Consider the following 27,915-nt stretch of genomic DNA (forward strand, 5'->3'; position numbering starts at 1 on the left):
CCACACTCTGAGATGCGTTCAAGGTCGTGATAAGGGGGGCAGCAATCGGCAAAATGGGAGGTCTAAAGGGAGCGGCCATAGAGGAACTTAATAAACTGGGAAGGCAGATAGAAATAGAGGACACAGGGCGCAGGCAGCGGTGGAGGAGCCTAAGGAATTGATGCAGATGAGAACAAGATGCATAGAACTCTGGGAGAAACTGGGACGGTTGAATTATGGGAGGTATCTGCAAAGATTGCATGCGGAAGGGGATAAGCCTAGTAGACTCCTGGCATGGCTCACTAAGCAAGAAAATAAGAGAACCCATAACAGTGCTAGAAGACGAGACAGGGACAGAGATTAGGAGCCAAGAACACATTAACCACTCCTTTGCGGGCTTCTACGAGAAATTGTATGCCCCTAATCCAGAAGTCGACCCAGAGGACATAACTGACGCGCTAGCAGAGATAAGACTGCCAAAGTTAACAGAAGAGCAAGCCCAAATACTTGACGCCCCACTCACAGAGAAAGAGATAACGAGTGTAATAGCAGGACTCCCCACAGGTAAATCCCTGGGCCCGTACGGACTCCCAGAAGAGTTCTATAAAACATTTAAAAGCACCATCGCCCCAAGGCTATTGGAGACATATCAAGATGCATATGAAAGCGCACGATTACCGACCAGTATGTCAGAATCAATTATTATACCAATCCTTAAACCAGGGAAACCACCCACAAAGTGCACCACATACAGGCCGATTTCCCTCATTAACCAGGACACCAAAATACTAACGACGGTTCTAGCTAACCGCCTGAAACAAGTGATCCCTACATTAAAGCCTCCAGATCAAAAAGGTTATGTTCCAGGATGGAATACATCATGGAACCTCCGTAGGCTACACCACGTGATAGATAGAACAAACCAGGGGCGAAGAGACTGCGCGATAGTGTCTCTCGACGCAATGAAAGCATTTGAGTCGATGAACTGGGGGTGGCTGATGAGGGTTCTTGCCCACTTTGGCATTGGGGAGGGGTTCCTTAGATGGATCAGGCTACTGTATAGGAAGCCTAGGGCCAGAGTGAAGACAGGACGACATATCTCAAAAGACTGGAGGATCTATAGGGGAACAAAACAAGGGTGCCCACTATCACCAATGTTCTATATCTTGGCCCTCGAACCGTTAGCGGTCTTCTTTAGAGCAGAATATGGAGACACAGGGATAGAGGTAGATGGAGTGCTCCATCAAATTTCGTTATATGCAGACGACATGCTGTTGTTTGTGGGAAACCTGCGCACTAGTCTGCCCTGCCTCCTGGAAGCAATTGGAGCATACACCAGACTCTCAGGTATAGCAATCAACAAAGAGAAATCCCTGATCTTCCCCCTGGCTGCCCTGAGGTGGGTCCCCCCGGCAGAACTCCCAGACCTAGGCCTAACATGGGCAACTCACTCCTTCAGATATCTGGGAATAGTGGTCCATCATGGCACCGCAGACTCCCACCAATACAACACGCAGGCAGCCCTAGAAAAAACACGAAAGTGCATGACCTTTTGGAGAACACTGCCACTAGGAATGATGGGTAGGGCGGCCCTCTTGAAAATGGTGGTACTCCCGCGCCTGTTATATTACTTCACAAACATTCCGCACAGTATCCCCAGGGCCTTCTTTATTGAACTAAACACAATAGCAAGAAACTTCCTGTGGGCAGAGGGGAGAAACAAGATCGCAATAAAGATCCTGCAGAGAGATTATGAAGAAGGACTCATTAGGCTGCCGGACTCTGAAAAATACTATTTAGCTGGGCAGCTGCAATTCGTGGTCAAATGGCTGGTTGAGGGTGAAACAATCGACACAACCATTTTCCAGCCAGCACTGAAAACACATTATCTAAGAGAAATACTGTGGCTGGACAAACCCCTGCTCAGAACTCTACCGTATCTGCTTAACTTCGCAGTGAGGTTGTGGAATAGAGCATGGAAACTACAGGGGACAGAAGATCCCTATTCGGCACAAATCCCCGTGGCGGGCCTAATGGGCATCGACCCAAATGCGCTAGCAACGTACCGAATTCAGTGGGAAGCCAAAGGCATAGCACAAATTGGGCACTTGAGAAAAGAAGGAAGATGGGCAGACTTCAAGAGCTGGTGGAAGAACACGACATAAACGAAGGCCAATTCATCCTGTAGAACAGATTAATCCTCAGAATTAAAAGTAGATGGCCGGAATGGGAAGACCAAGAGGACGTAACAGGAGCATTGGATATGTGGTACGACATATCGGAGGGAGCACACACTACCTCCAGGCTATATGAACAAATGCTAAGACCCCACATTGAACAAGGGTTGCATATAAAACAGCGTTGGGAAGAAGAACTCCACAGACCATTTAGTGACCAAGAATGGAGTAGGGTGCTAAGATACTTCAAGGCAGTGTCTATCAATGCAAGGTTCAAACAAGCACAGCTGTACGTAACACATAGAGCGTACCTCACACCTAAAAGGATGAACATGATGTGTAGGGATGACCGCAGCGGGTGCCCCCGATGCTCAGCTGATGAAGCAGATATGGTTCACATGTTTTGGACATGCCCAGTGGTCCAGACTTTCTGGAAAGGAATTAGGATCAAAATAACAGAGTGTACTTCAGATACAGGCGGAGCACCCGGAGTGGTACCTGCTGAGCCTCTTCCCACGAGGGGGCAGAGACAAAGCGCATCTTGCAAAGATGAAAGACTTGATATGCATATTAGCCAAAAGAAGGATAGCGATGTCCTGGAAATCAAGAGTTGGGCCGACCGCAGAAGCATGGTGGTTGGACCTCCGGAAGTGGACACTAGCGGAAACCACAGAGTGGATAAGAGCAGTTCAGAGAGGGGAGGTGGAAACAGCACAGAAAATAGCGGCATTGAACTCCCTGGTGCAGGACTTATTTGGACAAGAGGGAGAGGAAACCGACGAAGAGGACCCGGAGGAGGTACGGGGATACCAGAGGACCCAAGACAGTGGTGCACAAGTAACCGAATAATAGACAGTACGAGCACGGACGCCGATGCTGCCCAACAAGTAGCTATAGGCAGAGGAAGCAAGGTCGTCAGACAACGCCAGGATAACGATTGTATGTTATATATGTATATGTGTTGTTAATTGAAAACAATACAGAAATGTAAAGAAAAAAAAACGTTGCCGATTTTCGGCACGTGATCTGCCGGCGGTAAAAACGCAAAATTTCCCCATTGAGCCCAATGGGGAATGGGGAATTCCCGAATGGGCTCAATGGGGAATGGGCAATACCCGTTCCGCCAAACCTGTGATCCGGCGCTAATAGCGCCGGTGGGTTTGGCGGTAGGGCTAATAACGCCAGCGCTATTAGCGCCGGCGTTACTGGCCAACTCATGATGAGGCCATGTCTCTTTAGTAAAGTTCTCCTTTGCTTCAAGGATATTGCTAGAAGGCTATTTTTAAATAGTCTTTTGTCACCTTCTGTACAGGTTTTTTTTAACTCTTTCCTATGGCCTTTAGGTTTTCCTTCTTCCCTCAGGATTGACTTCCAGGAATCCCTTGTAGCTTTCTGTCTTATCCTTTGTCCTAGGCTGATCTGCCTTTTGGATTTCTTTAACACACTTTTGTATGAGGTATATGCTTTCTGGATCATTCATGTTCTCCCTCTCCTGGGGGGATTTGTTTTTTTGAGCTTTGGGGGATCCTGTGTGGTTTTTAGATAAATGGTCTTTCCCTCTGGTGTTCGAATATAGTGATAAAAATCAGCAACACTCCCTGGTTGTTCTGAAAATACCTCGGGGAACTGATCTAGCATGCTGCTAATGTCGCTCTGTTAGGATTGTGATAGATCTGGGGAAACCAATGTGTTTTTATGATCCAAGTCCGTGAGGAGGGTGAGTGGGGCAATAGTGGTTTCTATACTGGGGTCTACCTTGCACTCTTTTTGCAGGTTGACATGAAGGACTTGTGTTTTCAGGCGTCTAACAGATTGGGAGATAAGGTAATTCAAGGGGTCCTTTTTTTCCAAGACTTAATAAGGACCCTACCACTTGGAAAACATCTTTTTCTCTGATGTGCGAAGGAGAAACAAGACTGTCCACACGAGAAGGATTGTGCAACTGTGTTTTTATTGTAGACGGCTCGTTGATGTTCCTGAAATTGCCCCAGATCTTTCTTTGCAATTTCTCTCAACGCAGCCATGTAGGTTTAGTTTCTGGGCGGTTTGGGAAATTGGTAGAAGGGCCTCCTCTCTTTCTTCCCAAGTCTCCTTTAGCATGTTTATGACATCTCGGGGTTCCCTCCCATATAGTAGTTTGGATTGGAAATATCCAAGTGAAGTCTGTGTGGTTTTCCGGACTGTGAATAATGCCCAGGGTATCGTGACATCCCAGTTTTTCCCATTTGTTTCCACCAGTTTCTTCAATATTCTCTTTAACAGCTGGTTGAAATGTTCTACCAGATCATCTGTGTGGGGGTTACTTGATTTAATCACCAATCAGCCTAGACAAGTAGCGATCCAATCTTGGAATTGCTGGGTGCCTAGTCTGAAGCAATAGATCAAAATGTCACATGAGTTGAACAGATTATGTACTAATGAAAAACCTAAGCTAAACATGCGTTAGATTCCACATGCCACGTATTGTTGCTTTATTGTGCATAGCTTGAAATGTGTTTTTCTCCTTCTTGTTTTTGTTTTGTGTTTTATTCTTGATTATTGAAGTGGTCAAACAAAAAACACAATCAATAGATGTTGAATTTTTTATTATGTGGTCTAATTCATAAGGATAAGTTTTGACTTTGAGAAGCCATTTTGCATTAAGGAGAGCGCTGCAACACTCAACTTCTAACTGGTTCTCGCTGTTGTTTTTGTTGTGTTTCTCTTCACATTCACTTGTGTTACTATCGGTCCAGTGTTTAAATAGGTGTCATGATTCCTGCCCCTCATGTCCCCAGCCCTCCAAGATGTCAGGCTGGAGCCAGGCCACAATCACGTACATGGCCCTCAAGGGCCTCTCCATCCCTCCAAAGACCCACTTGGAGTCAGACTTGTCGCTTGTGGCACCAGATTCACTCACTCCCATAGGATAACATTGGGGATTGGACTTGTAGTGCATTGATGGGGACAAGATGGATGCCCCCACATATTTTGGTTCCCAGAACTGCATGTGCGGTCTAGTCTTTTGGGTGTGGTTCAGCCCAGAGACACCTGGGATACCCAGAGACTATTAAAGCCACACCCAGGCTGAGAGACATGCTCTGCGTTTTCTGCACCTGCAGCGTGACACTCGCCGTGTTCTGATCGGTCTCCAGTAGGCCTGCATCTTTCTTCTGCGCTCAGTTCCTGCGAGAACAAGAACACTGTTAGGAACAGCCTTACCTTGCGGCGCTTCTGCCCATCATTCATCGCTCCTTCTGTTCTGCGGGCATCTTCGGCGGTGTCATTCCCATCCCGGCATGCCGCTTCCTAAGGAAAAGGGAAAAGTACAGAAAAAAGGCATTAGTAAGCATTCTGCAAATCTTCGCTTATTTTTAAATACTCTACGAGCTTCAAACGCTTACCTGAATCCCAGCCGCTCTGGGGGAACTCTGTCTCCGGAACTTCTCATCCATCTGCAAGAGGGAAAAGACACTCCATGTTAGCATGGAAACATCTAGAGGTGCCGCATACTGCGCTTACCCACCGCATTTGTTCTTCATAACCGGCATCCACGCTGAAAACATTACGGCACCTAAAAGACACAGAAAAAGAGCTCAGTTCAATGCAAGTACGAAAGGGGTGCATCGTGCTCTTACTCACCTTCAGCGCTACTCATCTCAGCAGCACGCCGCCATCCCCGGATGACGGCCATCATCTGAGAAAGGAAAGGAACGATTCAAAAGACACATTATACTTACCTCTCGGACTCTTGCCAGTGAAGTAACTAGGCAGCAACGAGCCCGCATCAATCAACGCGCCCCTGCGCTGAAAGCATGACGGAGAGCACACTATCCAAGAAAACAAGGTGAGCTGTGGATCAAAGGGAAGGGTTGGACCCCGGGGAAGAAGTGGTTCAAGCACACAGAGACAATAGGGAGTTAAACTCTACCAATCCTGTGTTTCAGGCCCGGTCTTCAGTCGAATAGCCTCCAGAGAAGGGTTTAAGGTCCTAAGAGGTCAGAACCGGCTGAGTGACGTCCCCGTGGATACCAGAGGAGCATTACAATAGGATAGCAGATGTTGGGAGCCCACCAGTGTATTTCTATTCTGGGGATGGTAAACCGACGTTCTTGGGGTATTATCATAGACAAATAAGGTTATCAACAGTTTGAGTCGAATAGAGACCTTGACCTGTTCCAGTTGCGTAGCGAGAAATCCCCCTGATCAACTCTATGCCCCTGCCCTGAGAGCAGGAGTCAGGGGAATAGAATTCCCAGGGAAACCCTCTGGGGAAGAACACCCTGGTGGCTTCGTTCTGAGCTGGGGATGTTGATGACGCAGGACTGGTTCCCTCTCTGCCCCTTTAAACGTGGACTGATGTCACCTGTAGGAGTAGGATAGGGCACAGGTAAGAATGTTGTCAAAAAATGTGAAAATTATCTTGCAAAGGAGAGAGAAGTACCAGCTTGCAGTCTGCGACCGTCTGCTTGCTGGTTATCTGCGATGGCCCGGGTTGTATGTGTCTCGTGCTGTGAGGGAACGGGTGTTAAAGAGGTATTAGAGAGGAGATGAGTTGGAAGAGCGGAAGATTGGTAACCCGCCTGGGTCCACTACAAGCCGGCTCCGGGAACTCTGTAGGAGCAAGGAAGGAGTTAGAACACCAGAGGGTGCGGATGAAGGATTCTGCTGTGCAGGTAAGAGGAAAAGGTTAGAAGGGAGCAGTAGATCAGAAAGTGGCAGAGTGGAAGTTACCGTTAGCTCATACCCTATTGACAGTAGCAAGGGATGTTTCAGTTTGGTTTTTGAAGGCGAACCTGAAGAGGGATGAGAACAGGCAGACCTACTGAGGAATGGGAAAGGATTAGTGTGAGTTATTTCGGGAATCACAGGAAACGGCAAAAGGAATCGAAAACACTTGCAAAGTGTCGGTAACCAAAGAAGTAGTGACGTGCTGCTTCCATGAACTCTCACCCTGATATCCGCTGCGAGGAGCGACGGGGACAGGAAGCTACAGGCCGAACCCAGCACCACTGGAACGGCAAACTTTGAATGGATTGTGTCCTCCCAAGTATTCCTCATCTTATGATATTCGTATCTCGTCAGCTTCGCTGCTTCGGAAAAATAATTCTCAGCAGACGCGCTGTGCACAAGGTCGTGGCATCGATGTCCCTCAACGGTCTCCGTACTGTGTCAACATCACCATCAGTATAAGTAGCTTGTGCCGTGCCCATTGGCTTGTTCCGTTTTTCCGATTGCTTCAGTCTCGTGTTAACGGCACGCTTCGAATTTTCTTCAAGAAAATGTCTTCTTCTACCCCTTCAACTCCTAAGATGGGGTTCAAAAAAATGTGTTGACTGTGGCTCTAAAATGTCGCTTACTGACCCCCACCGCGTTTCTCTGGTGCCTGGGTTCGGACCATCGGACCGCGACTCTGGCTCCTGTCAGTCGATGACAGAGAAAGCTCTTTGTGAGAGGAAAGGTAAACTGGCAGTGGGGCTGGAAACTTCCAAGGCCTCTTCGAAGACCTCTTCGAAGGCCTCTTCAAAATATAAAGTCAGTCGAATCGAGAGATTCAGAACAGCGCAAACATTCAAAGAGATCCTGATCACGTAGTAGATCAAGGCGTTCTTCAAGATGAAGAGGAGACACAGATCTGCCTCCTCTTTGTCCGACACATCTACCGAATTGGTAAGATGTCTGACTAGGTCGGATTCCCCAAGAAAATGGGAAGAATTCAAATAGCAAATGATGAAGGTCTTTGAGAATGCGGCCCGACCCCTTCAAAGAGACCTCGAAAGAGCCAGACCCCAGTCGCTCCCGTGGACGACGCAGGAGAGTCAGAAACTACTAAGGCCAAGTCCAGTAGTAAGGAGGAATCTCGACAATCTCGACCCAACGTTAAAACGTCAAAGGCTCCTCGAGATTAGAGTGATTCCCCGATAATGGCTAAAAAGCATAAATCGTCGAAGCACTCTATGAGTTCATTGGCGCCGACTACCTCGATGCCGAAGCAAAAGGAGAAATCGGCTACTTTATCGAAGTCGTCATCGACGATTTCGAGGAATCCTTTGATTCCCTCGAGACAAATACCTAAATCAGACTTTTTTAAGTCCATGTCCTCGATGTTTGAGGAAGAAAATGTCTCGGAGGAAGAAATTTCTCCTTTTTGGATTAAATTTGGTATTAGAGATGTGCCAGAAGAATTGAGTGACCCCGAGTCAAGACTGAGACCTGTGTGATACCCTTCACTCTGCCAATGGCATTAATACGTCACCTGAGTTAGTTTAAAAAACCTGATCCTGCAGAACATGCAGATTCCAGGTACAGGAACTTGATGAACAGAGTTGTTGAATATATGGGTTGGGGCAGGTCTTTACCAACTTTTGAACAAGATATGACTGACATCCTGGGCCAGAGTCCTCAAAAGGCCCCTTTCATAGGGCTCTTTTAAGAACAGTGGTTTCAAATTGGGAGACTCGAGTCTGTTGCAGCAGTCAATAAAGACTTTCCTAAAAAATATAGGCCATCAGGCAGTGATCCTGATTTTCTGAGTAAACACACTACACCAGAAAGTCTAGTGGTACAAGGTGCTTCCTCGACAAGACAGTCGGTTTATCCATCTATCCCCAAGATAGAGAGGATAAAAAGGTGGACGCTTGGGCCCGCAAGGTATTTTCCTTTGGCAGTATGGTCCTTAAATCAGCAAATGTTGCCTGTACCCTGGCCAGGTTTACCCATACCCTGTGGGATTGCGTAAAGGCGGCAGCTGAACATATTCCAGGAGGTGAAGCAAGGGAAGGCTTTCTGAATATTGTGAAAGATGGTAAGGAGGCATTGGGGGAATGTCTCCAATCTGGATTGGATACTGTTGACAGCATCAGCAGATCCATGGCTGCAAACACAGTACTGGTCAGATTTGTGTGGTTGAGGAAGTCTGGGTTTGCACCAGACATGCAGGCCAGGCTACTCAACATGCCTTTGGATGGCTCAGGACTTTTCGGCAGTAAAGCTGATGAGAGCTTAGAAAAACTGCAGACCTCAAAGGCGGCAGCTAAGTCACTTAGCGCCTCTATGCGACCGCCTCAAACCTTATTCGGGCTCATCTTCCTGGAGAGGTTTTTCTTTTCAATACTACTCCTCATTTGGTAGAAGAAGAGGACAGGCCGCGCAGAAAGGTAAAATAAATTTCCCTCCCTCGTAGTGGACGAGGAAGAGGTGCGAAATCAGCCTCAGCAGTGCCATCTTTGCCCTCAGCTGCTCCTGCAGCCGCCTCCAAATCTCTCGGAGACCTTACCACACAATGCCCCGGTGGGAGGCAGAATCTCTCAGCATCTGAACGAATGGCTGGGCATTACTTCAGATGCTTGGGCACTGGAAACATCCTGAAAAGGCCTCGGGACCATGCACCGGGAGCCAACTCTGTCAAAATTCCAGATCCGCTCCTTGTGCAGGAAATTTTAACCCTGCTAGAGAAAGGTGCAATAGAACATGTACCTGAAGTGGAGATGAACAAGCGTTGGTACTCCACTTAATTTCTCATCCCAAAGAAGGATGGAGGACTGAGAAACTTGGACAAGTTCCTCAGGAAGGACAAGTTCAAGATGGTAACCCTTTCTCAGATCCTTCAGGCTCTCCAACTCCAAGACTGGTTGGCATCATTGGACCTTCAGGATGCTTATTTTCATGTGCCAATCCATCTCAAGCACAGAAAGTACCTGAGGATCGCGGTTGGCGGCTCTCACTATCAGTTTCGAGTTCTGTCATTCTGGCTGACCTCTGCCCCGAGGGTATTTACCAAGCTGATGGCGGTGTGGCAGCGAATCTCAGTAGAGGGGGGATTCACGTCTACCCCTACCTGGACAGTTGGTTGATAAGAGCTTGTTCCACCGAACAAGCTCAGGAACATCTTGCCATCACCTTCCACTCCCTAAACAAGCTGGGCTTCTCCCTCAATTACAAGAAGTCCAATATGATACCATTCCAAAGACTCCAGTTTATTGGAGCAGTCCTGGATAGTTCCTCGGGCAAAGCCACGCCTCCCGAGGTGAGAGCTCTCCACTTTCTGCAGATGGTAACAAAATTCCGGATTGCCCAGTGTCTACCGGCCTATGATTTTCTGAGGTTGCTCGGCCTCATGGCGTCCTGCATTTTTCTGGTGGCAGAGTCTCGACTGAGGATGAGATCTCTTCAATAGGCCCTCAGAATTCAGTGGTCGCAATTCTCGAGGAGTATGTCGGATCTTCTGCAAGTCCCAAGCACTGTTGCTCAGGACCTACTACGGTGGGCTTGCAACGACAATATCCTCAAAGGAGAATCTTTTTGGCAGCCATGGCCAGAGATGACAGTAGTGACGGACGCCTCACTCACTGGGTGGGGAGCCCACACCAACGATCTGACAATCAGCGGTCGTTGGTATCAATCAGAGTCCAAACTACACATCAACCTTTTGGAGCTGAGGGCAATCGGATTAGCGCTGAAGGCCTTCCTGACCTCTGTATGGGGAAAGAATGTCCTAATAATGATGGACAACACAGTGGCCATGTACTACCTCAACAAGAAAGGATGCGTAGGGTCACTACCACTGTGCAGAGAGGCAATGCAGCTCTGGTTCTGGGCAATACAAGAAGGAATCTCTGTCTGCAGTTCACCTAGCCGGAGAGCAGAACACAGCGACAGACGCTCTGAGCAGGCAGAGCACAGTATCCCACAAGTGGGAACTAGCTCAGGATGTCTTTCAAGAGATCTTCACCCTTTGGGGAACCCCTCAGGTGGATCTGTTCGCGACCTCGGTCAACCGAAAGTTCGATCAGTACTGCTCAAGGGACTTTCCCCCAAGAGGAGCTCTAGGAGACGCATTCGTAGTTGACTGGGAATTAACACTTCTGTATGCGTTTCCTCCAGTCCCTGTGATTCCTCACATAATCAGGAGGTTGGGAAAGTTCAGGAAAACCATGACCTAATTGCCCCGGATTAGGCCAGGAGAACATGGTACCCGGACCTTCTGGACATGTCCATCTGCCCTCCAATACGTCTTCCACAAAGAAAGGATCTTCTCTCGCAAGAGGAAGGTTGAGTTCTCCATCCAGAGGTCAAGACATTCAACCATCACGCATGGTTTCTGAGAGGTTGTGATATAAGGATTGGGACCTCCCAGAGCACGTAATGGAGATTTTGCTTCCGGCCAGAAGGCCAGCAACTAAGTCTCTGTACCAGTGTTGTTGCAATAAATTCAGTAACTGGTGCAGGGAAAGTAATGTGGACCCTTTTCAATGTGGCACTCCTATGGTGCTTTCTGTTCTGCTGCATTTAGCCAATCTGGGGCTCCAGATCGGAACAATTAAAGGATATTTGGCTGTGCTGTCTATTTTCAAGCACTCATCGGACAAGGTTTCCTACTTCAAAATTCCATTGATCATCCAATTGCTGAAAGGGCTCACTAATGTGTACCCTCCAGTTCCTTTTCATGTCCCGACTTGGGATTTAAATCTTGTACTTCAGTTTCTAACTTGTATACCTTTTGACCCTCTGCATTCCTGTCCCTTAAGGCTTTTAACATTAAAAACGATCCTTCTTGTGGCCTTAACCTCAGCCCGTAGGGTTAGTGAGTTGCAGGCTCTCTCATGCAAACCTCTGTACACTATTTTTTACAAGGGTACTTAAGGTTAAACATTATTTCTTACCAAAAGTAGTTTTTGACTTTCACTTGTCACAAAAAAATTCTACCAACGTTCTACCCTCCTCATTTAGGCAAAGAGGAGAGGTTTTATAGACTGGACCCAAAAAGGGCTCTCTGTTTTTATATATCAAGAATGACAAAATTGCATCAGGATGACCAACTTTTTGTGGGTTATACTGGCCATAAATTGGGATTAGCGGTGACAAACCAGACCATATCCCACTGGATCATTTTGCCTATAGTGGAGTGCTACAGATTGGCTGGAAAGAACCCACTGGATGGGCTTCGAGCCCATTCCACGAGGGGTATGGCTACTTCTGCGGCTCTTAAGAGGGGAGTCCCTGTAGCGGAAATTTGTTCAGCCGCAACATGGGCATCAATGCCATACCTTCATTAAGCATTACTGCTTGGATGCCTCTTCTTCCCATGAAGGATTATTTGCTAAGGCGGTACTTCATTCCGTCCATGATACAAATAATTAGTACTCCCACCTCCAAAAATGTCCACTGCTATGGGAGTCTATCCTAAAATGAGGAATACGTGGGAGGACACAATCCATTCGAAGAACAAGTTACTTACCAACTGTAACATTCTTTCGACTGGTTGTCCCTCCCATGTATTCCTCATCGCCCCTCCCATCCTACCCCGCAGTACAGTTTGCGTTATTTACACATCTCTCTCACAAAGCGTTTTCAGTCCTGAGGCACGCCTGGGTGTTCCTCGGATATTTCCTTGAAAAAACAGAACTGAAGCCAACGGGCGCGGCAAGAGCCACTTACACTGCTGGTGATGTTGATGCGGTACGGAGACCATCGGACATCAACGCCACAACCTTGTGCACAGCGCCCTCTGCCGAGGATTTTTTTTTTCCAAAGCAGCGAAGCTGACAAGAGACGAATATCATAAGATGAGGAATACGTGGGAGGAACATTCAGTCGAAAGAACGTTACAGTTGGTAAGTAACTTGTTTGTCTCTCTCTCAACGCCATTTTAGGGGTTGCGTGGCTAATGTTTTGAATCCCTTTACACCTTCTCCACAGGGACCATTGCTTAACCAAAGGCATGACGGGTATTGATTTAAGCAATTCTTTGACCTCTTGCAATAATCGAGACATGAAGTTAGTACCTTGAACTGTAAGGATCTCCTTCAGAAATCATTTTCTCGATGGGAAGGGTAATAGATGATTAATATTTGCTGTGTGGTGTTATGCAGGGGATATGCTTCTGGATAACAAGTGGCATAATCCATGCTCACCAGGATAAAGCGGTTTCCCAATCTAGAAGTTCCTAGGGGGCCTAGGATGTCCATCGTTATCCACAAGAGCTGAATTTCGATAATGGCTAGTAGTAAGGGGGCTATTGGAGTTCACAGGTCAGCACAAAGTATTTTATGTTGGCAAAAACTCCTGGCCAGTAGAACCTGGGAATTATCAGGTTTGGGGTTTTTCCCACTCCTTGATGAGCAGATGTGAGTGAGCTAGCTCCAAAACAATTTGGCTATGTGTTTGATAGCTGTGTTCAGTGTATTCCCTCTGTTATATCCCCTGATAAAGCAACCCTTTTTTAAAAAAAATTAAAGGGACTGGCTTGACTGTTTGGTGATTTTCTACCCAGGGAAGTTCTGCCTCCCCAAATCCCTTTGACCATCTGTTTCCTTTTGTACCTCCACCTCTTGGGGCACAGGGAACTTTTTGTTTTTTTTCGAGGATCCATTGTGCTACTTTTCTCCCTCTTTTACGGTGTAAGGATTATTTCTGTGATTGTGCAGAATTTTAATATCCCCTTCCAAATTAGGATCTCTCACCCCTGCCATAACATCCAACCCATATCCACACCAAGCCTAATTTCGAGATTAGTCCTTGGGGAGGGGTGAGAGCAAGACAGGTGTGAATCGGGTGTCTCTTGCCAGGTGGAATTACAATGTCTTCTGTACTTTGGAGTACCTATGGACTCTGCTGTGGCTACCGTAGGGGCTTTGACATTGGAGCTTACTTTAGTAAACAGTACGGTTCCCCCAACTTTTGGCAGTTGGTAGAGATCCCACGACTGACACCATATGTGGCTGGTCAGAAGGACGTGGACCCTGAGGATTGGAGGCTGGTAGCCTAAGACCTAGAAGAAGAGTCTGCGTAATGATTCAAAATGCTGACGTTCGTTGCAGGAAGAAGGAGCAGAGCCGCAGACGGGGTAGGGCCTGAGCGGGCAAAGCCCACCCAAAATCTCTAAATGCCCACCCATCAGTGCTATGTGGGCATTTACAGATGTCATTGTTGCTGCGGTGTGCCCAACTACATTAGCTTCAGGCCCCACTTGTTAGACAATTCTGGCTACGCCGCTGTGAAGGAGTACTGCATGCTCATAGAAGTTGATGGTCCGAAGAAGGACACTGAAACTGGGGTGCCATTTCAGCTGGTTTTATTAAACAATAATCAAAAAGGCCCATCTTTCCCTTTTGCTATGGGGTATTCCCTGCCTATATAAATAACTAAGGTGCTCATCAGTCGTCGGGATGTTTGTATAGGTGTGCTGTCCAAAAACGAATACTAACTGAGCCTACCACTATTCTAACCAACAATAAGGTCAGTAGAAAGTCTCCTTTCTCCCGATTCTCTTTTGTAGAGTTCTGCTTTGCTTCAAGGCTATTGCTAATAGGCTATTTTAAGTAGTCTTTTGTAACCTTGTGTAAAAGTTATTGCAACTCTTTCCTAAGGTCTTTAGGTTTTCCGTCTTCCCTCTGGATTGACTTCTAGCAATCCCTTGTAGTTTTCTGTCTTATCCTTTGACTTAGGCTGATCTGCCTTTTGGATTTCTTTAACAGACACTTTCTTATGGGGTATATGCTTTCTGGATCATTAATATTCTGTCTCTCCTGGGGGATTTGGTTTGTGGCGTTTTGTTCTTATAGGCTTCCCTTGTCTTTACTCCATAGAATTCTTTCTCTTATTGGAGTGTTATTTTCTCCCTCTAATTTGCTTTGCTCTCCAGCTTTTAAAGAACATGGTATTTTACCTTCTTCCCAGAGTACTTGTGCCTAAGTTTGAATAGTCTCTTTTTCAAGCTTAAAGATGTTCTTTCTCAGAATATTACAGTTCCAGTTCTTGTGAGTTTCACTGGGATGAGTTTCTCCATATTTGTAACGATTCCCTGGCAGCCTCCCGGTTCTCCTTGTTACCCTTGATATCCTCAGGGGAACATCTCGGGGGCCGATGCCTGCTCGGGTCTACTTCATTTGTTATTTATTCTGCGGGTGCCTCAGTCTCTGTTGGTTCCCTCTCGGCTGTCACGTATCACTGCGTGTAATTGGCTGTCTTGTTGATTCTTCAGATGAGTGGTTTCGTCGTTATTATACACCCTGCCCACCACAAAGCGTTTGTGGTCCTGCCACTAACAGGACATGAGTTCCTGTCTCCTTGGCTTCTCTGTTTGCTTAGATGACGGCTGTCAAGTGACTCACTCTCTCATCCGGAGCACTATCGAAAGATGTGCGCTCCGTGGGTCTTGGCAGCTCTGCCTCTCTCCTTGGTTTAAGCAGTCAACAAACTGCCATCTGGGCAGTTTTACTATTTCCCAATCAACTACAGAAGTTATTGGAACCAATCTGCAGCATTTTCCCAGGTGGATGGACCAAGCCTGGAAGAGATGAGAAACTGTCCAGAACCAAATAATCAAACTGCAAATGAGAAGAACTCTGAGGTGAGTCAACCTGGGTGTCTGATTGGGGGATGTCTGGGTGCATACATATTTCCTGTGACTTCATATTGGAGATCCAAAAACCATTCTTCCATATGAAAGTCTGTCTGAAGCGGGGCCTCATTGAAAGGAGGGAGGGATGTGAAGAAGTCCAATATTGTAGGCTGGGACTGAGTAGAACTTACGGGTCTTGTGACTCCACCCACTTTCTGATACAAGCCCAGAAGGTGTATACAGAGGCTTCTCTATGCTCCCCAGTCCATCACAAGATTTAGGCCCATAGCCCCTCTAGAAACTTAAGCTATCCCTGTCCGTCCGAGGATGGTCGGCCAGAGAAGTGAGTATCATGGAACAGGAGTATCCTCAAGGTTAACTTATATAAAAGCCATGGGACAGGCTTTAAAGTGACAACCTGGCTACTAAGAGGGAGACGTGCTCTGTGTCAACCAATAGCTACATGTCTTCAAATCCACTAGTGCACTAGGAAGGAGGAGTATACGGTACAGGTGCCAATAAAGTAGGGAAAAACAATGGCTCTATTCACCCACGAAGCAACCCAGGGAAGCTGTTTGCCCACTAGCCTAGAGGCTCCTTACACATATGAAAGGGAGTCTGATGTACCTTAATCCGCATGTTTCATCCATGGTCCTGGTGAACTTGCCTGAAAGAAAGCTGGTGTTTCAGGACCAAAGGAAGTTGCTGCTGGAAGCCTTGCATGTAGCTGATGAATGGAATTTGACAACTGTTAGCCGAGTGAGCCATGAACCTGCTTCTGCGGATATCCGTGCAGCCAAAGACATTCTGTTTGAAGACTGGTTTCAGTGTTGGTGTTCTGACAGGGCCAGTCCCTATGCAAACAAGGACCTTTAGGGGCTTGCGAGCTTTGGCAGAGGGAAGGAAACCTTTGTGTATGGACCACAAGCAAAGGACTGCACTACCTATTGGATGCCAGATACAGTGGGGAGAATTGTGTATCCAAGATGGTGGTCTGCCCTAAAGTGTGAACCGCAGAGCCATACGCATACCCACCCGATAAGCTGCATCATCTGGGGAATCGATTTCCTGGCATGACAGCTTGGCCCATGGCAATACACAAGTGCAATCATTTAAATAGGTGCCCAGGCGAGCCCACTGCTATGTAAAAGGGGGAGTGGGAAACTGAGAATGGTGTGCGAATCCGAATTTGGATGGTTGTAGTAAACTGATGTTGTGGGATGGAGCAGCAAGGAAGGAACGAACGAACGAACGAGAAAGATAAAGGGTTAGAGGAGCAGACCATGAAGGGAAGCAGACAGAAAGAGGAGAGATATGAGGATATGGAGGAGGTGGAATAGATATAAAGGAGGCATGACTGCAGGTGAAATAGTCAGGAAGGGGCAATAAGGAGAACGTAGAGAGACCACCAGGCCAGGGGAGAGGATCAAAGGTGAAAGAGACAGGGGCAGTATATAGAAGGAAGGCAGAAAGAGGGAGAAAAGCAGGAGCGAATGAGATGAAGAGGAACTGTAAGGCAGGGAAGGGAGAAATCAGAGAGAAGAGAAATTGAATCGGAAAAGACTAATGGGTAGAAGGATGTGAAATAAAGGTAGAAAGAGGAAGAAACAGGAGGGAGGAGAAAAGGACCAAAGATGCAGAGGCAAAAAAGAATGCAAGGAAGCAGCCAAAAGTGGAGCGAGGAGGAGCTGTCAAACTGTGTACGGTAGGAGCTGGTGAGGACAGAGAAAGACTGATGGAGATGGGTTATAGGGCAGAAAAGAGTAGATGGTCAGTGGCCCAAAGGAAGAGGTCTCCAAAGAGGGCAGCCAGAGAGGGGTCTGTTGGAGACCTCAGCTTCTGAACAGGTTCCTAACTTGGTGGAGTAGTACAAAGGAGTTGCTGACCAGCCAAGAAAGGTTTACACCTCACAAACACAATAAGTAGGAGGACGTCCTGAAATGAAAACCGCTATAAAAGCCAATCAAGGGACTGCATCCACCAAGAAAGAAGCGTGGGGCAATTAACTTCACAAAGACTGCGAGCGACTGTTTCTTGTCCTCCCAAGAAGGCAAAATCTGAGGGAGAAAGGGAAGGACCAAGCGCCACAGTTCTAAATAGGAGCCTGAAATGTTTATACTCCTAATTTCCCTTAAGTTACCTAAGTAAAACCAATCCCTTGGGTTTTCTCTTTGTTGAATAAAGGCCCTTCAACTATAGATCTTTGCCATTTGAGTTATGTAGGATCCCTTGGCCTGTGACTCAACCCGCAAGACAAGTGAAGAGGTTCAGAGATGAAAGAGGAGATTGTGACAGATTACATATGTGTTGTCATGATAGAATGGAGACAAGCAATGGGTCCGCTGCCAGCGTCGGCCTCCTCCTCCTTCCTCGGTTACAGTAGCAGGTGGTTCACAATGTCTCCAAGTGGTCTAATTGGGCCAGAGCAAGGACCCCTATGCCACCAGACACCATGGGGAGAGCATCCACCACTGAAAGGAGAGACTGTACCTATGACTAAGTGCCCACACATCTTTGAGGCAGCCTGACGGAGTGATACAGTGACAAACGACTCTGACTGCCCTCTAATTGATCACATATGGAAGCATAGGAATTGGATGGAAATTCAGCAGGTTCAGTGGATCAAGAGTTTGGTATAAGAGGAGTGAGGTGGGATGTGTAGTCTACTGAACTGGGGTTTGCTCTTGCTTAGGAACCGCCCCTTAATTGAATTGGTGAAAGTTGTTAGGGAGCGGGGCTACTGTGTAGAAGCAAGGTGTAGGTGGTATGGTAGAGGGGTTGCTGTGTATAAGGAAGGGGTAAGTGGTATGGCAGAGGAGCTACTGTGTAGATCAAGACATACGTGGTATGGGAGAGGTGCTACTGTGTAGATCAAGACATAAGTGGTATGGGAGAGGTGCTACTGTGTAGATAAAGGCATAAGTGGTATGGCAGAGGATCTACTGTGTAAAAGCAAGGCGTACGTGGTATGGGAGAGGTGCTACTGTGTAGATCAAGACATAAGTGGTATGGGAGAGGTACTACTGTGTAGATCAAGACATAAGTGGTATGGGAGAGGTGCTACTGTGTAGATCAAGACATAAGTGGTATGGGCGAGGTGCAACTGTGTAGATAAAGGCATAAGTGGTATGGCAGAGGATCTACTGTGTAAAAGCAAGGCGTACATGGTATGGGAGAGGTGCTACTGTGTAGATCAAGACATAAGTGGTATGGGAGAGGTGCTACTGTGTAGAAGCAAGGCGTACGTGGTATGGGAGAGGTGCTACTGTGTAGATCAAGACATAAGTGGTATGGGAGAGGTGCTACTGTGTAGATAAAGGCATAAGTGGTATGGCAGAGGATCTACTGTGTAAAAGCAAGGCGTACGCGGTATGGGAGAGGGGCTACTGTGCAGATGCAAAGCGTAGGTGGTACGGGAGAGGGGCTGCTGGGTAGAAGCAAGGCGTACGTGCTATGGGAGAGGGGCTACTGTGTAGAAGCAAAGCGTAAGTGGTATGGGAGAGGGGCTACTGTGTAGAAGCAAGGCATAAGTGGTATGGGAGAGATGCTACTGTGTAGATGAAGGTGTAAGTGGTATGGGAGAGGGGCTACTGTGTAGATGCAAGGCATAGGTGGTACGGGAGAGGGGCTGCTGTGTAGAAGCAAGGCATAAGTAGTATGGAAGAGGGGCTACTGTGTAGAAGCAAAGCGTAAGTGGTATGGGAGAGGGGCTACTGTGTAGAAGCAAGGCGTAAGTGGTATGGGAGAGGTGCTACTGTGTAGATGAAGGCGTACGTGCTATGGGAGAGGGGCTACTGTGTAGATCAAGGCGTAAGTGGTGTGGGCGAGGTAGACGACCTAGTGGTTGTGATCGGAGTGCAAAACCTTTGAATTTTCACAGACACAAAGTAAATGGCCACAAAGCTCACTGGGGGTAGGTATGGAATTAGCTATGAAAGGGGTAAAAGATTTATTAGCACTGTCTACAGTAAAATTCTTTATTCTGTTTGTGTTTTATAATTTCATTCAGTAGTATGATTTTCCTGGACAATAATACTGCTTGCTCGTGAAGTCTGAAGTGGGTTTTGAGTCCTTATGTGGCACTTGCATCATAGGAGCGGCACCCCCATTTCATTTCAAATGTCTATTCTGAGATTCTAACTCTTTACAATCTGGGTAAGCCATTTGGCAAGTTTGCTGGCAACTTCCTAGTTTTCGTTTAAAGAAGTCCAAGGCCTTCAAAGCAGTGACTGATCCAGCATGTGAGATGTTCATAGGCCGCCACAGGATCCAAAGGATATCCTTTCAGTGAGTGTGATGCGTGTACCCCTCTTCCTATCCCAGTAAAAGGAGATGGAGTAGTGGGGTTTGGGGGGATGCTGGTATGACGTACCAGGAAAAAAGATGAAAAAGCCTGCTCCATACTGGTCCGTCCATGTGAGTGATTTCGGGAGACTTGAGTAAATTATAAAAAGCTGCAAGGAGCAGGTCTTTGCTCAGACATGGAAGTCTCCCACAATCTGTCTGGAATTCCCAGATGGCAGGATCTCTTCACCAAGATCTATCTTCTGACAGAGCTTCAGAATATGGATTTCATTGTGAGAGGTTCTGCATGTGTCACATTTAGACATGTGCTTCTGAAACAAATATGTACATGGGAGAAACTTGCTGTGTTCTAGGTGAACCAGGTGTGCATGTCTATAGGTGACCTATGCTCTGTTCCAAGATTCTGCTACTCTGCTAGAGATGGTCACCGATCTTCACCCTATAGGCTGTTGCAATTAAAAGCTCTGCCTGTGAATTTCTACTCACCCACTAATCACCGTAAAGTACCATAAGCTCTTATACATACATGTTCCAGGACTGAGGTCACAAGCCCCGTCTAAGCTACTTGCCGTCTTAAAGTGACTCTTTTTGCAGTAGTGTTATGCAAGTTACCTAAAACTCAAATCGTTATTTTAATATTGGATTTCTGCAGTAGTCGAAGGTTACAATGTTTAAACCTACTATCTCTTGAATTGCTTTGCAGTCTTTCCATTTCTCAATACTGACCTTTCTTTGAGGAAAGAAGAGATGGTTTCAATTTCCATTGATCCTCTCGTTGCCGAAATGGGAGAAAGCAGCACCGACCCCAACACAGGTACTTTTCCATAATGCCTCAAATTTCGAATATTGTCAGATCAGTCAGTGAGTGACTCTTCTCCAGCAAGTAACTGCATATGTTCTTTGTCTTGGATTCTGTGGTCCGTTATGCTTTGGTGTTAAAGGCACTCCCACAAATGCGCACACCAGAAAAAAATACAACCTGCTACGGGAAAAAGGCCAAGAGATTCTTGCATGGATAACACATTTTAATCCTATAAAAAATAAGCATGCCAGCAAAGAACTCTGCTGCTCAAGAACCTTCTGCTGAAAAATGGTACAAGCAGAATGTTATAAGGAAAAACATGGTCATCAGTGACGCACAAATATACAGTAAAAACCTGCGTGGGTGGTTGGTGAGACCCTACACATGATCCGCCCACTCGATAGGAGATGCCAGATCACTGGCCCCAGCCTCGTCAGTCTGTCTTCCATCACTTGAGATCTGCTGGACTCATCTCCAGGGAACCAAGGTCGAGTTCGCAATGAGTTACTATGTAACAGAAAGCTACTCTATCATTATGGCGTGCACCTAGGCGGCTTGGGGACTGGCACAGTGGGAGGCTTACTATCAAGCTGACCCACACATTCTTCACTCATTCATCATCGCACTAGCCACACACAAGGCTTCCACCATCTCTTTGGACTATAGTGTATCCCACCATGTACCTCGGATTACAAAGTTTGTCATTATGAAATAAGGTGGAATGGTCGTATTCGTTTAGATCTTTTATGGGCAGTGGGTTTATGGGAGGTGGTCTGGTGTCACCTACTATCGTGGAATTCATGGGTCTTGGACTGGGACAGCTGTGGGTGTCATAACTCATGGTTGGCTGGGTGGCGGCCGGCGGCGTGCTTTGGCCTGGCTGTGATAACCATCCACTGTGAGACACCTGGTACTGTCTTGCAGCCTTGCATGGGAACATTACTTCTTGGGATAACGCGTCTTAGCAACAGTTGTGGAGCAAAGGAACGTTTATATGGAGGCTAACAACGTATATTGATTTATTTCTTTATTTATTTATAGAGCACAACCTTGCCCGGATGCATCTGGGCGCGTAGTTACAAGAAGGTGGTTACAGGCAGGTATAACCTGTTCCCCCAGGGGAACAGTCTTAGCAAAGATGATTCAATAAAACTTAAAAAAACAGAACTTAAAACAAGGGTGCAGGTTACACATAATTACTCCAGAAACATATAAGGATACTAAAAGCTGATGCAAGGGATGCAAATGAGAAAGAGAGGTAGAAGGAACGTAAAGAGTTAGAAAAGGGATAAGAAGTGCTAATGTAGTTACAAGGTGAGTGCCTATGGTGAAGATGTAGTAGGCTCATCAAGCTTGTTTAGTTAGAGTTTGGTTTTGGTCTTGAAGGTGTGGAACGTAGGTTCTGATCTGAGAGTGGAAGGGGTGGTGTTTGAGAGTTTAGCTGCAAGGACTGGGAAGCTTGTTCCCCAGCAGACTGCAGCATAAATCTAGGTATGGAGAGTGTGTTGACATAGGCTGATCTCAGAGGTCTGTTCGCGACATGCAGCAAGAAACGGTTAGTCAGATAAGCTGGTGCCAGGTTGTTCTGAGCCTTGTAGGTTAAGGCTTAGGTTTTAAAGGGATGGTCTAGTAAAAAATTTTATTTAAAAAATAGATAGGCAACATAAAAAAAAATACTAGCATTCTCCGTTTTAAAACTTCCTATGTAAAATTTTGAGCTATTCAAGCTCAAAATTCGCAAAAGCAAGCAAATGGGCGCATCCATTTTGTGAAATGGAGGCCCTCCTGTGCTGGCTTTTGCTTTTGCGGCACTAATGAAGGAAAAGCCAGCCAGCTGTAGTAAACAAAGGCTACCGCTGGGTGGCTTTCCCTTCATTAGTGCTGTAGGCAGAGGACGGGGACCGGAGACCAGAGCAGGAAAGCTGCAGCTGAATCTCGGTAAGTGCTATTTATTTATTTTTTAAAAATAAGCACTAGCTGCGGTTTTTTTTCCTGGAGGAGCCCGGAAAACTTAGAAATAAAACCGCAGCTTTAAAAACATTGTATTTATGTTTGCGGTCGCTTTTGAAGTGACCGCAAACATAAATACAACGTTATTGTGTTGGAAAACGCTGCGGTTTTTCTTTCCAAGTTTTTCAGGCTCCTCCGGCTCGGAGGAGCCTGAGAAACTCGGAAAGAAAAACCACTGCGTTTTCCAACACAACCGTGTTGTTTCTGCCTGAATCTGCTTTACCATTTGGGGCTCTCGGGCTCCCCATGGGGAGCTCGAGAGCCCCAAATGGTAAAGCAGATTCAGGCAGAAACAACGTGGCATTGCGGAAAACAACCGCGTTGTTTCTTCCTGAATCTGCTTTCCCATTTGGGGCTCTCGGGCTCTTGGAAAGAAAAACCGCAGCGTTTTCCAACACAATAACGTTGTATTTATGTTTGCGGTCGCTTCAAAAGCGACCGCAAACATAAATACAACGTTTTTAAAGCTGCGGTTTTATTTCTAAGTTTTCCGTGCTCCTCCAGCCCGGAAAACTTAGAAAAAAAACCACAGCTAGTGCTTATTTTTTTTAAAAAAAAAATATATAGCACTTACCGAGATTCAGCTGCAGCTTTCCTGCTCTGGTCTCCGGTCCCGGTCCTCCGCCTACAGCACTAATGAAGGGAAAACCACCCAGCGGTAGCCTTTGTTTACTACAGCTGGCTGGCTTTTCCTTCATTTGTGCCGCAAAAGCAAAAGCCAGCACAGGAGGGCCTCCATTTCACAAAATGGATGCGCCCATGTGCTTGCTTTTGTGAATTTTGAGCTTGAAAAGCTCAAAATTTTACATAGGAAGTTTTAAACGGAGAATGCTAGTATTTTTTTTTTATGTTGCCTATCTATTTTTTAAGTAAAAATTTTTACTAGACCATCCCTTTAAGCGAAATTCGCTGCACGACGGGGAGCCAATGAAGGTTGCATCTGATGTCTGAAATGTGAGATCTTCTAGGGATGTTGAGGGCCGCCCTCATGGCATTGTTTTGTGTAACTTGTCAATGTTTTTTTGACTGGTCCCTAGGTAGAGAGCGTTACAATAGTCTATTTTTGCCATGATTAGTGTTCTAGATAGGATGATGCAGTTCTCAGTGTTCAGGAAGGGTCTGCAGGCTGTGATGAGTTTACAAGTATAGGCCGAGGCAGATGCTACGGCATTAGTTTGTCTAGTTCGAGATAGAGTTGCGTCAAAATAAATGCCTCAAGTCTTTGCTGCGTTCGACACTTTAATGATGTTGCCGTCTATGGTGAATGATTTGTAGGCTAGGTCAAGTTTGGCCAATTTGGAATGCGATCCAAGGATGAGTAGCTCCAAGCCTGGATGATTGAGTAGACGTCATTAAGTGCCTTTGCGTCAAGAGCAAAGTCACCAGAGATAGGGATGAGTATCTGGGTGTCGGCAGCGTAGTTGGTGTATGAGACACCCAGATAGTCAAGTATGTCAAAGAGTGGCTTGGTAAACACATTGTATAATGTGGGAGAGACACAAGATCCTTGAGGGACTCCAGAAAGGACAGGGGCAGGTTCTGTAGAGGCTAGGGGAGAGAAGACCTTCATAGTTCTATTCGCTAAAAAGGAATTAATCCAAGACGATGCTGAGTTTGAAAAGTGCGCAGCAGTTTTGAGATGGCGCCAGAGAATTTTATGATCGACCAAGTCGAATGCGCTGACAGATTGAGCAAGAGGAGGCGTGCCAGCTTGACCTTATCTTTTAGGTCGTCAATTTGAGTTTTTAAGTCAATCAAGGCAGTTTCTGTGCCATGTCCAGGTTGGTAGAAGGTATGGTACTGTGGTAATAGGGCTGTAGTTGGCAGGGTTGCTGGGGTCAAGGGAGGGTTTTTTGATTAATGGGATAACCCACGCATCCTTAAGGTTATCCAGGACGATACCTGATTTGAAGGAGGCATTTATAAAGGTAGTGATAAAAGGCGCAAGGTCATGCGCGGCCTCCTTGATGACAGGTGCAGGGCAGGTATCACCTTGACAATTTGATGGTTTAAGCTTTTTGATCATATTTTCCACTTGCGCAATGGATAATGGAGAGAAGCTGAAAGGTTTTTGGGGGCGTGTAGGGACTAGGAATTTAAACAATGGTGTGTTCATGGTAAGATCGGTAAGGTTATTATTTTTAGCATTTATTTTGGCTTGCAGTAAGGCAATTTTATCTAAAAGTGCTTTTTGAATATTTGTACACCAGGCAGCGTCAGGCGGAGAAAATCACCATAGGGGCAACAGGGGACTCTATTTCCTTGAGGATCTTAAAAAGTTCCTTCGTGTTTGATTGGGCCTGCAAGATACGTTTGTTGTAGACATCTTTTTTGGCTACAAGAATAGCAGCTTTATAAGTGGACGAGGCCAGAGTTGGGTTGTTTTTGTTAACAAGGGAGGGTATATATTTTTTTTTCACAGGGACTCCGCCTTTCTTTTTTCTTTGCGTAAGTCTCTAAGGTGGGGGGTGAACCAGGAGTTCAGATGAGAATGAGGTTTCTGTTTCCGCAATTTTAGTGAAGCAATAGTATCGAGGGCTCTGAGCATAGCCTGGTTATAGATATCCACTAAAACTGTAGGGTCTGAGCTGGTGGTCGGAGAGGTATTTAGTAGAGGGAGGATGATGGGAAGAAGTTTCTCATTTGAGATAGCCTTCTTATTACGGGTTTGAGTGGCAGGGGCTAGAGTGGGTTTGCTGATTTGAGGACTGGAGTTAATTTCAAAGGTTATTTTGTAGTGGTCTGACCAAAGGCATGGAATCACAGAGATCAGGTTAAGCTTGCAGTTTAGGTCAGCAACCCAATCGAGAGTTGCGGCCTTTGCTATGAGTGGGCTCTTTGATGTGTTGTGTGATGCCAAAGTCAGAATGTTTAGGAGGTCAATGGCTTTGGAATCATTCACATCTTGGTGGCCTAAATTAAAGTTGCCAAATAGAAGGATTTGCGAGTTGGACTTGGTACTAGAGGCAAGAATGGACGTTATGTCATAAATAAATGAGGTTGGGGGGCCTATATAGGAGATGTGCTGTAATAGTTTTGTTGGGGGATATGGATAACTTGAAGGAAAGAAGTTCAGCAGATGGAATCTGGATGTTGGGCATCAACTTAAGTTCGAGTGAGCTTTTGAAGATGACGGCTATTCCTCCACCCTTGGATTGGTTGGTGTCTCTGTCTTGTCTAATGATGGAATATTTGTCTGGAACTGCAAGTGAAAGTGAAGGCCTGGATGTAATATGCAACCAAGTTTCGGTGATGGCCAAGAAGTCTAAGTTATCAGAAGTAATCATGTCAGCAATATCAAGGGCGTGTGCCAAGAGGGATCGGGTATTAATCAGGGCACCAATGAGCTTCTTATTATTTGCCTTGATATGGCATATAGTTGGAGGCGGTGAAGGGTTTAAGTTCGTAGCCAGTACTGAGGTTAGGATGTGTGTAGGAGTGTGGTCGTTGACTGGTCGTGGGAGTTTGGAGTTAGGATAATGGCCCTGGTGGCGCGCCCCAAGTTGGAGTCTAGCTGCTAGTCTCCGGTTTCTGACGTGTGAGGTGCAAGGTTGACTCCAGTGAGTGCAGGCGACTGCAGTCTGGTTCAAAGGTAATTGGATACGAACTTGACGAAGGCTTGTAATTCTGTTAACGTGAGGATGGGTATGTATAGGAAACACGTGGAGTCTCGTGCCTAGTCTTAGATTGCGGGCGTAGGTGACGATGGGCTGAGTCGGTGGTGTGGCTATGCAAGCTGTACTGGGTGACTGATTGGTGGAAGCACGACAGCGTCTTGAGCCAAGTCTCAAGTTTCTACTGTAAGTGGTGCAAGGGCGATTCGGTATAGGTTTAGAAGCAGTGTCAGATCCAGAGTGCTGGGTCGTTCAAGTAAGGGTTGGGTGCAGCCATGCTGGATAAGATTAGTGTAATGTGTGAAAAAGAGGGGAGAGGTGTCGGCAGGGGTGCAGCTGAGCACTAGTAGTGCTTGAAGGCACAATCATGAACAGAAAAAGTAAGGCATAGGATCTGAAATACAGTGATTGCCAATAAGTGAGCTGCAACCGGAGAGACCAATGCGGTAGGCAGGATGAGTCTAGAGTTTGCAACATTTTACACTCTACCACCGTGGGCTAAATGCAGTGTCAATGGCACAGTGGACTAAATACAGTATCGATAGCGCAGTGGGCTAAATACAATGTCAAAGGCTAAATGCAATGTCGAAGGCACAATAGGCTAAATACAATGTCAAAGGCGCAGTAGGCTAAGTACAATGTCAAAAGCTAAATGCATTATCAATGACATAGGGCCCGATTCTCAACATGGCGCAGTGAACGTGCTAAATAGCATGATTCACTGCGCCATTTCATGACGCCCAGGCACCACTGCTATTCTGAAGTGGGCCTGGGCGTCATCGGAAAGCACGACAGTGCTTTCGTGAATATCCGCCTGTTTCCTTTCGAAACAGGCGGATGAAGCTCTCGCCAGCAGTTTCGCTAAATAACGAGGAAATCGTTGTTTAACGAAACTGCTGCCGAGAATGAAAACAAAAGCACGTGCTGGCTGGAGCCCTGCCATAGGAATGACGGCTGTGGCAGCCTGCCGGTTTTATTGATTTTAAAAGCATTCTTAAGCATAATTGGCCCAGATTAATGGACAGCAGTGCACAGGAGTGCAAAGAGATAAGATGTGGGCCTTTTTGAAAGTTGTGGGGGAAAGTGGAAAATCAAAATAAACCCACGTGCTTCCTGGAGCCCTGCAGCCTGCCGGTTTTACTGCATTTTAATGCATTTTTTTCCGTTATTGGGACATCATTTCTCACCCACCTCACACACCAAACGAACTGCTTCTTGTGGCACTCCTCCGTACGGCACCAATTGTGTGCCGTACTCCAGTGCCAATTTCGAGCACTTGCAATATTGGAGGAGTGCCACAAGAATAACCATGAAAAGGCATGATTAACGAGAGTGCCGGTTGCTAGGTCGGTTTCCAGCCCTTCCTAGCAACCGGCACCCTTATTCCAAAAGTGGCGCAATAATTCCGACTTCGGAATATTGCACCACCTTTAGAATAGGGTGTAATTACTGAAAATGTCGTTAGCTCTTTTAACGACATTTTCGGCAATTACCACCCAGTTGAGAATCGGGCCATAGTAGGCTAGATGCAGTGTCAGAGGCGCAGTGGGCTTGATGCAATCACAATGGCAAAACAGGCTGAATGCAGTGACCTAAGCACGGCAGCAAGGCTCAGTGTAATAGGTGGTTATAGGCAAATAGGGGCACAAGTAAAGCACTAGCAGTCATTTGTGGGCTGGTAAGCTAGCAAGGCTGTGAATTAGAGCG

The 27,915-nt window shown here is 46.4% G+C and overlaps 1 protein-coding gene across 2 annotated transcripts in view; it reads left to right on the top strand.

Moving 5' to 3' along the window:
* The window catches only part of LOC138491096 (zinc finger protein 33A-like), a 512,100-nt gene that overhangs the window by 175,259 nt on the left and 308,926 nt on the right, over nt 1-27,915 (top strand). For both annotated transcript variants that reach the window (XM_069617411.1, XM_069617410.1), the window contains exon 5: nt 20,486-20,596. In XM_069617411.1, coding sequence (XP_069473512.1) covers nt 20,486-20,596 — 111 coding nt within the window. The remainder of the gene's footprint in view (nt 1-20,485; nt 20,597-27,915) is intronic.

The sequence above is a fragment of the Ambystoma mexicanum genome, chromosome 10 (genome assembly GCF_040938575.1).
Source record: "Ambystoma mexicanum isolate Mex_15411 chromosome 10, UKY_AmexF1_1, whole genome shotgun sequence".
In the NCBI taxonomy this organism is placed as follows: domain Eukaryota; kingdom Metazoa; phylum Chordata; class Amphibia; order Caudata; family Ambystomatidae; genus Ambystoma; species Ambystoma mexicanum.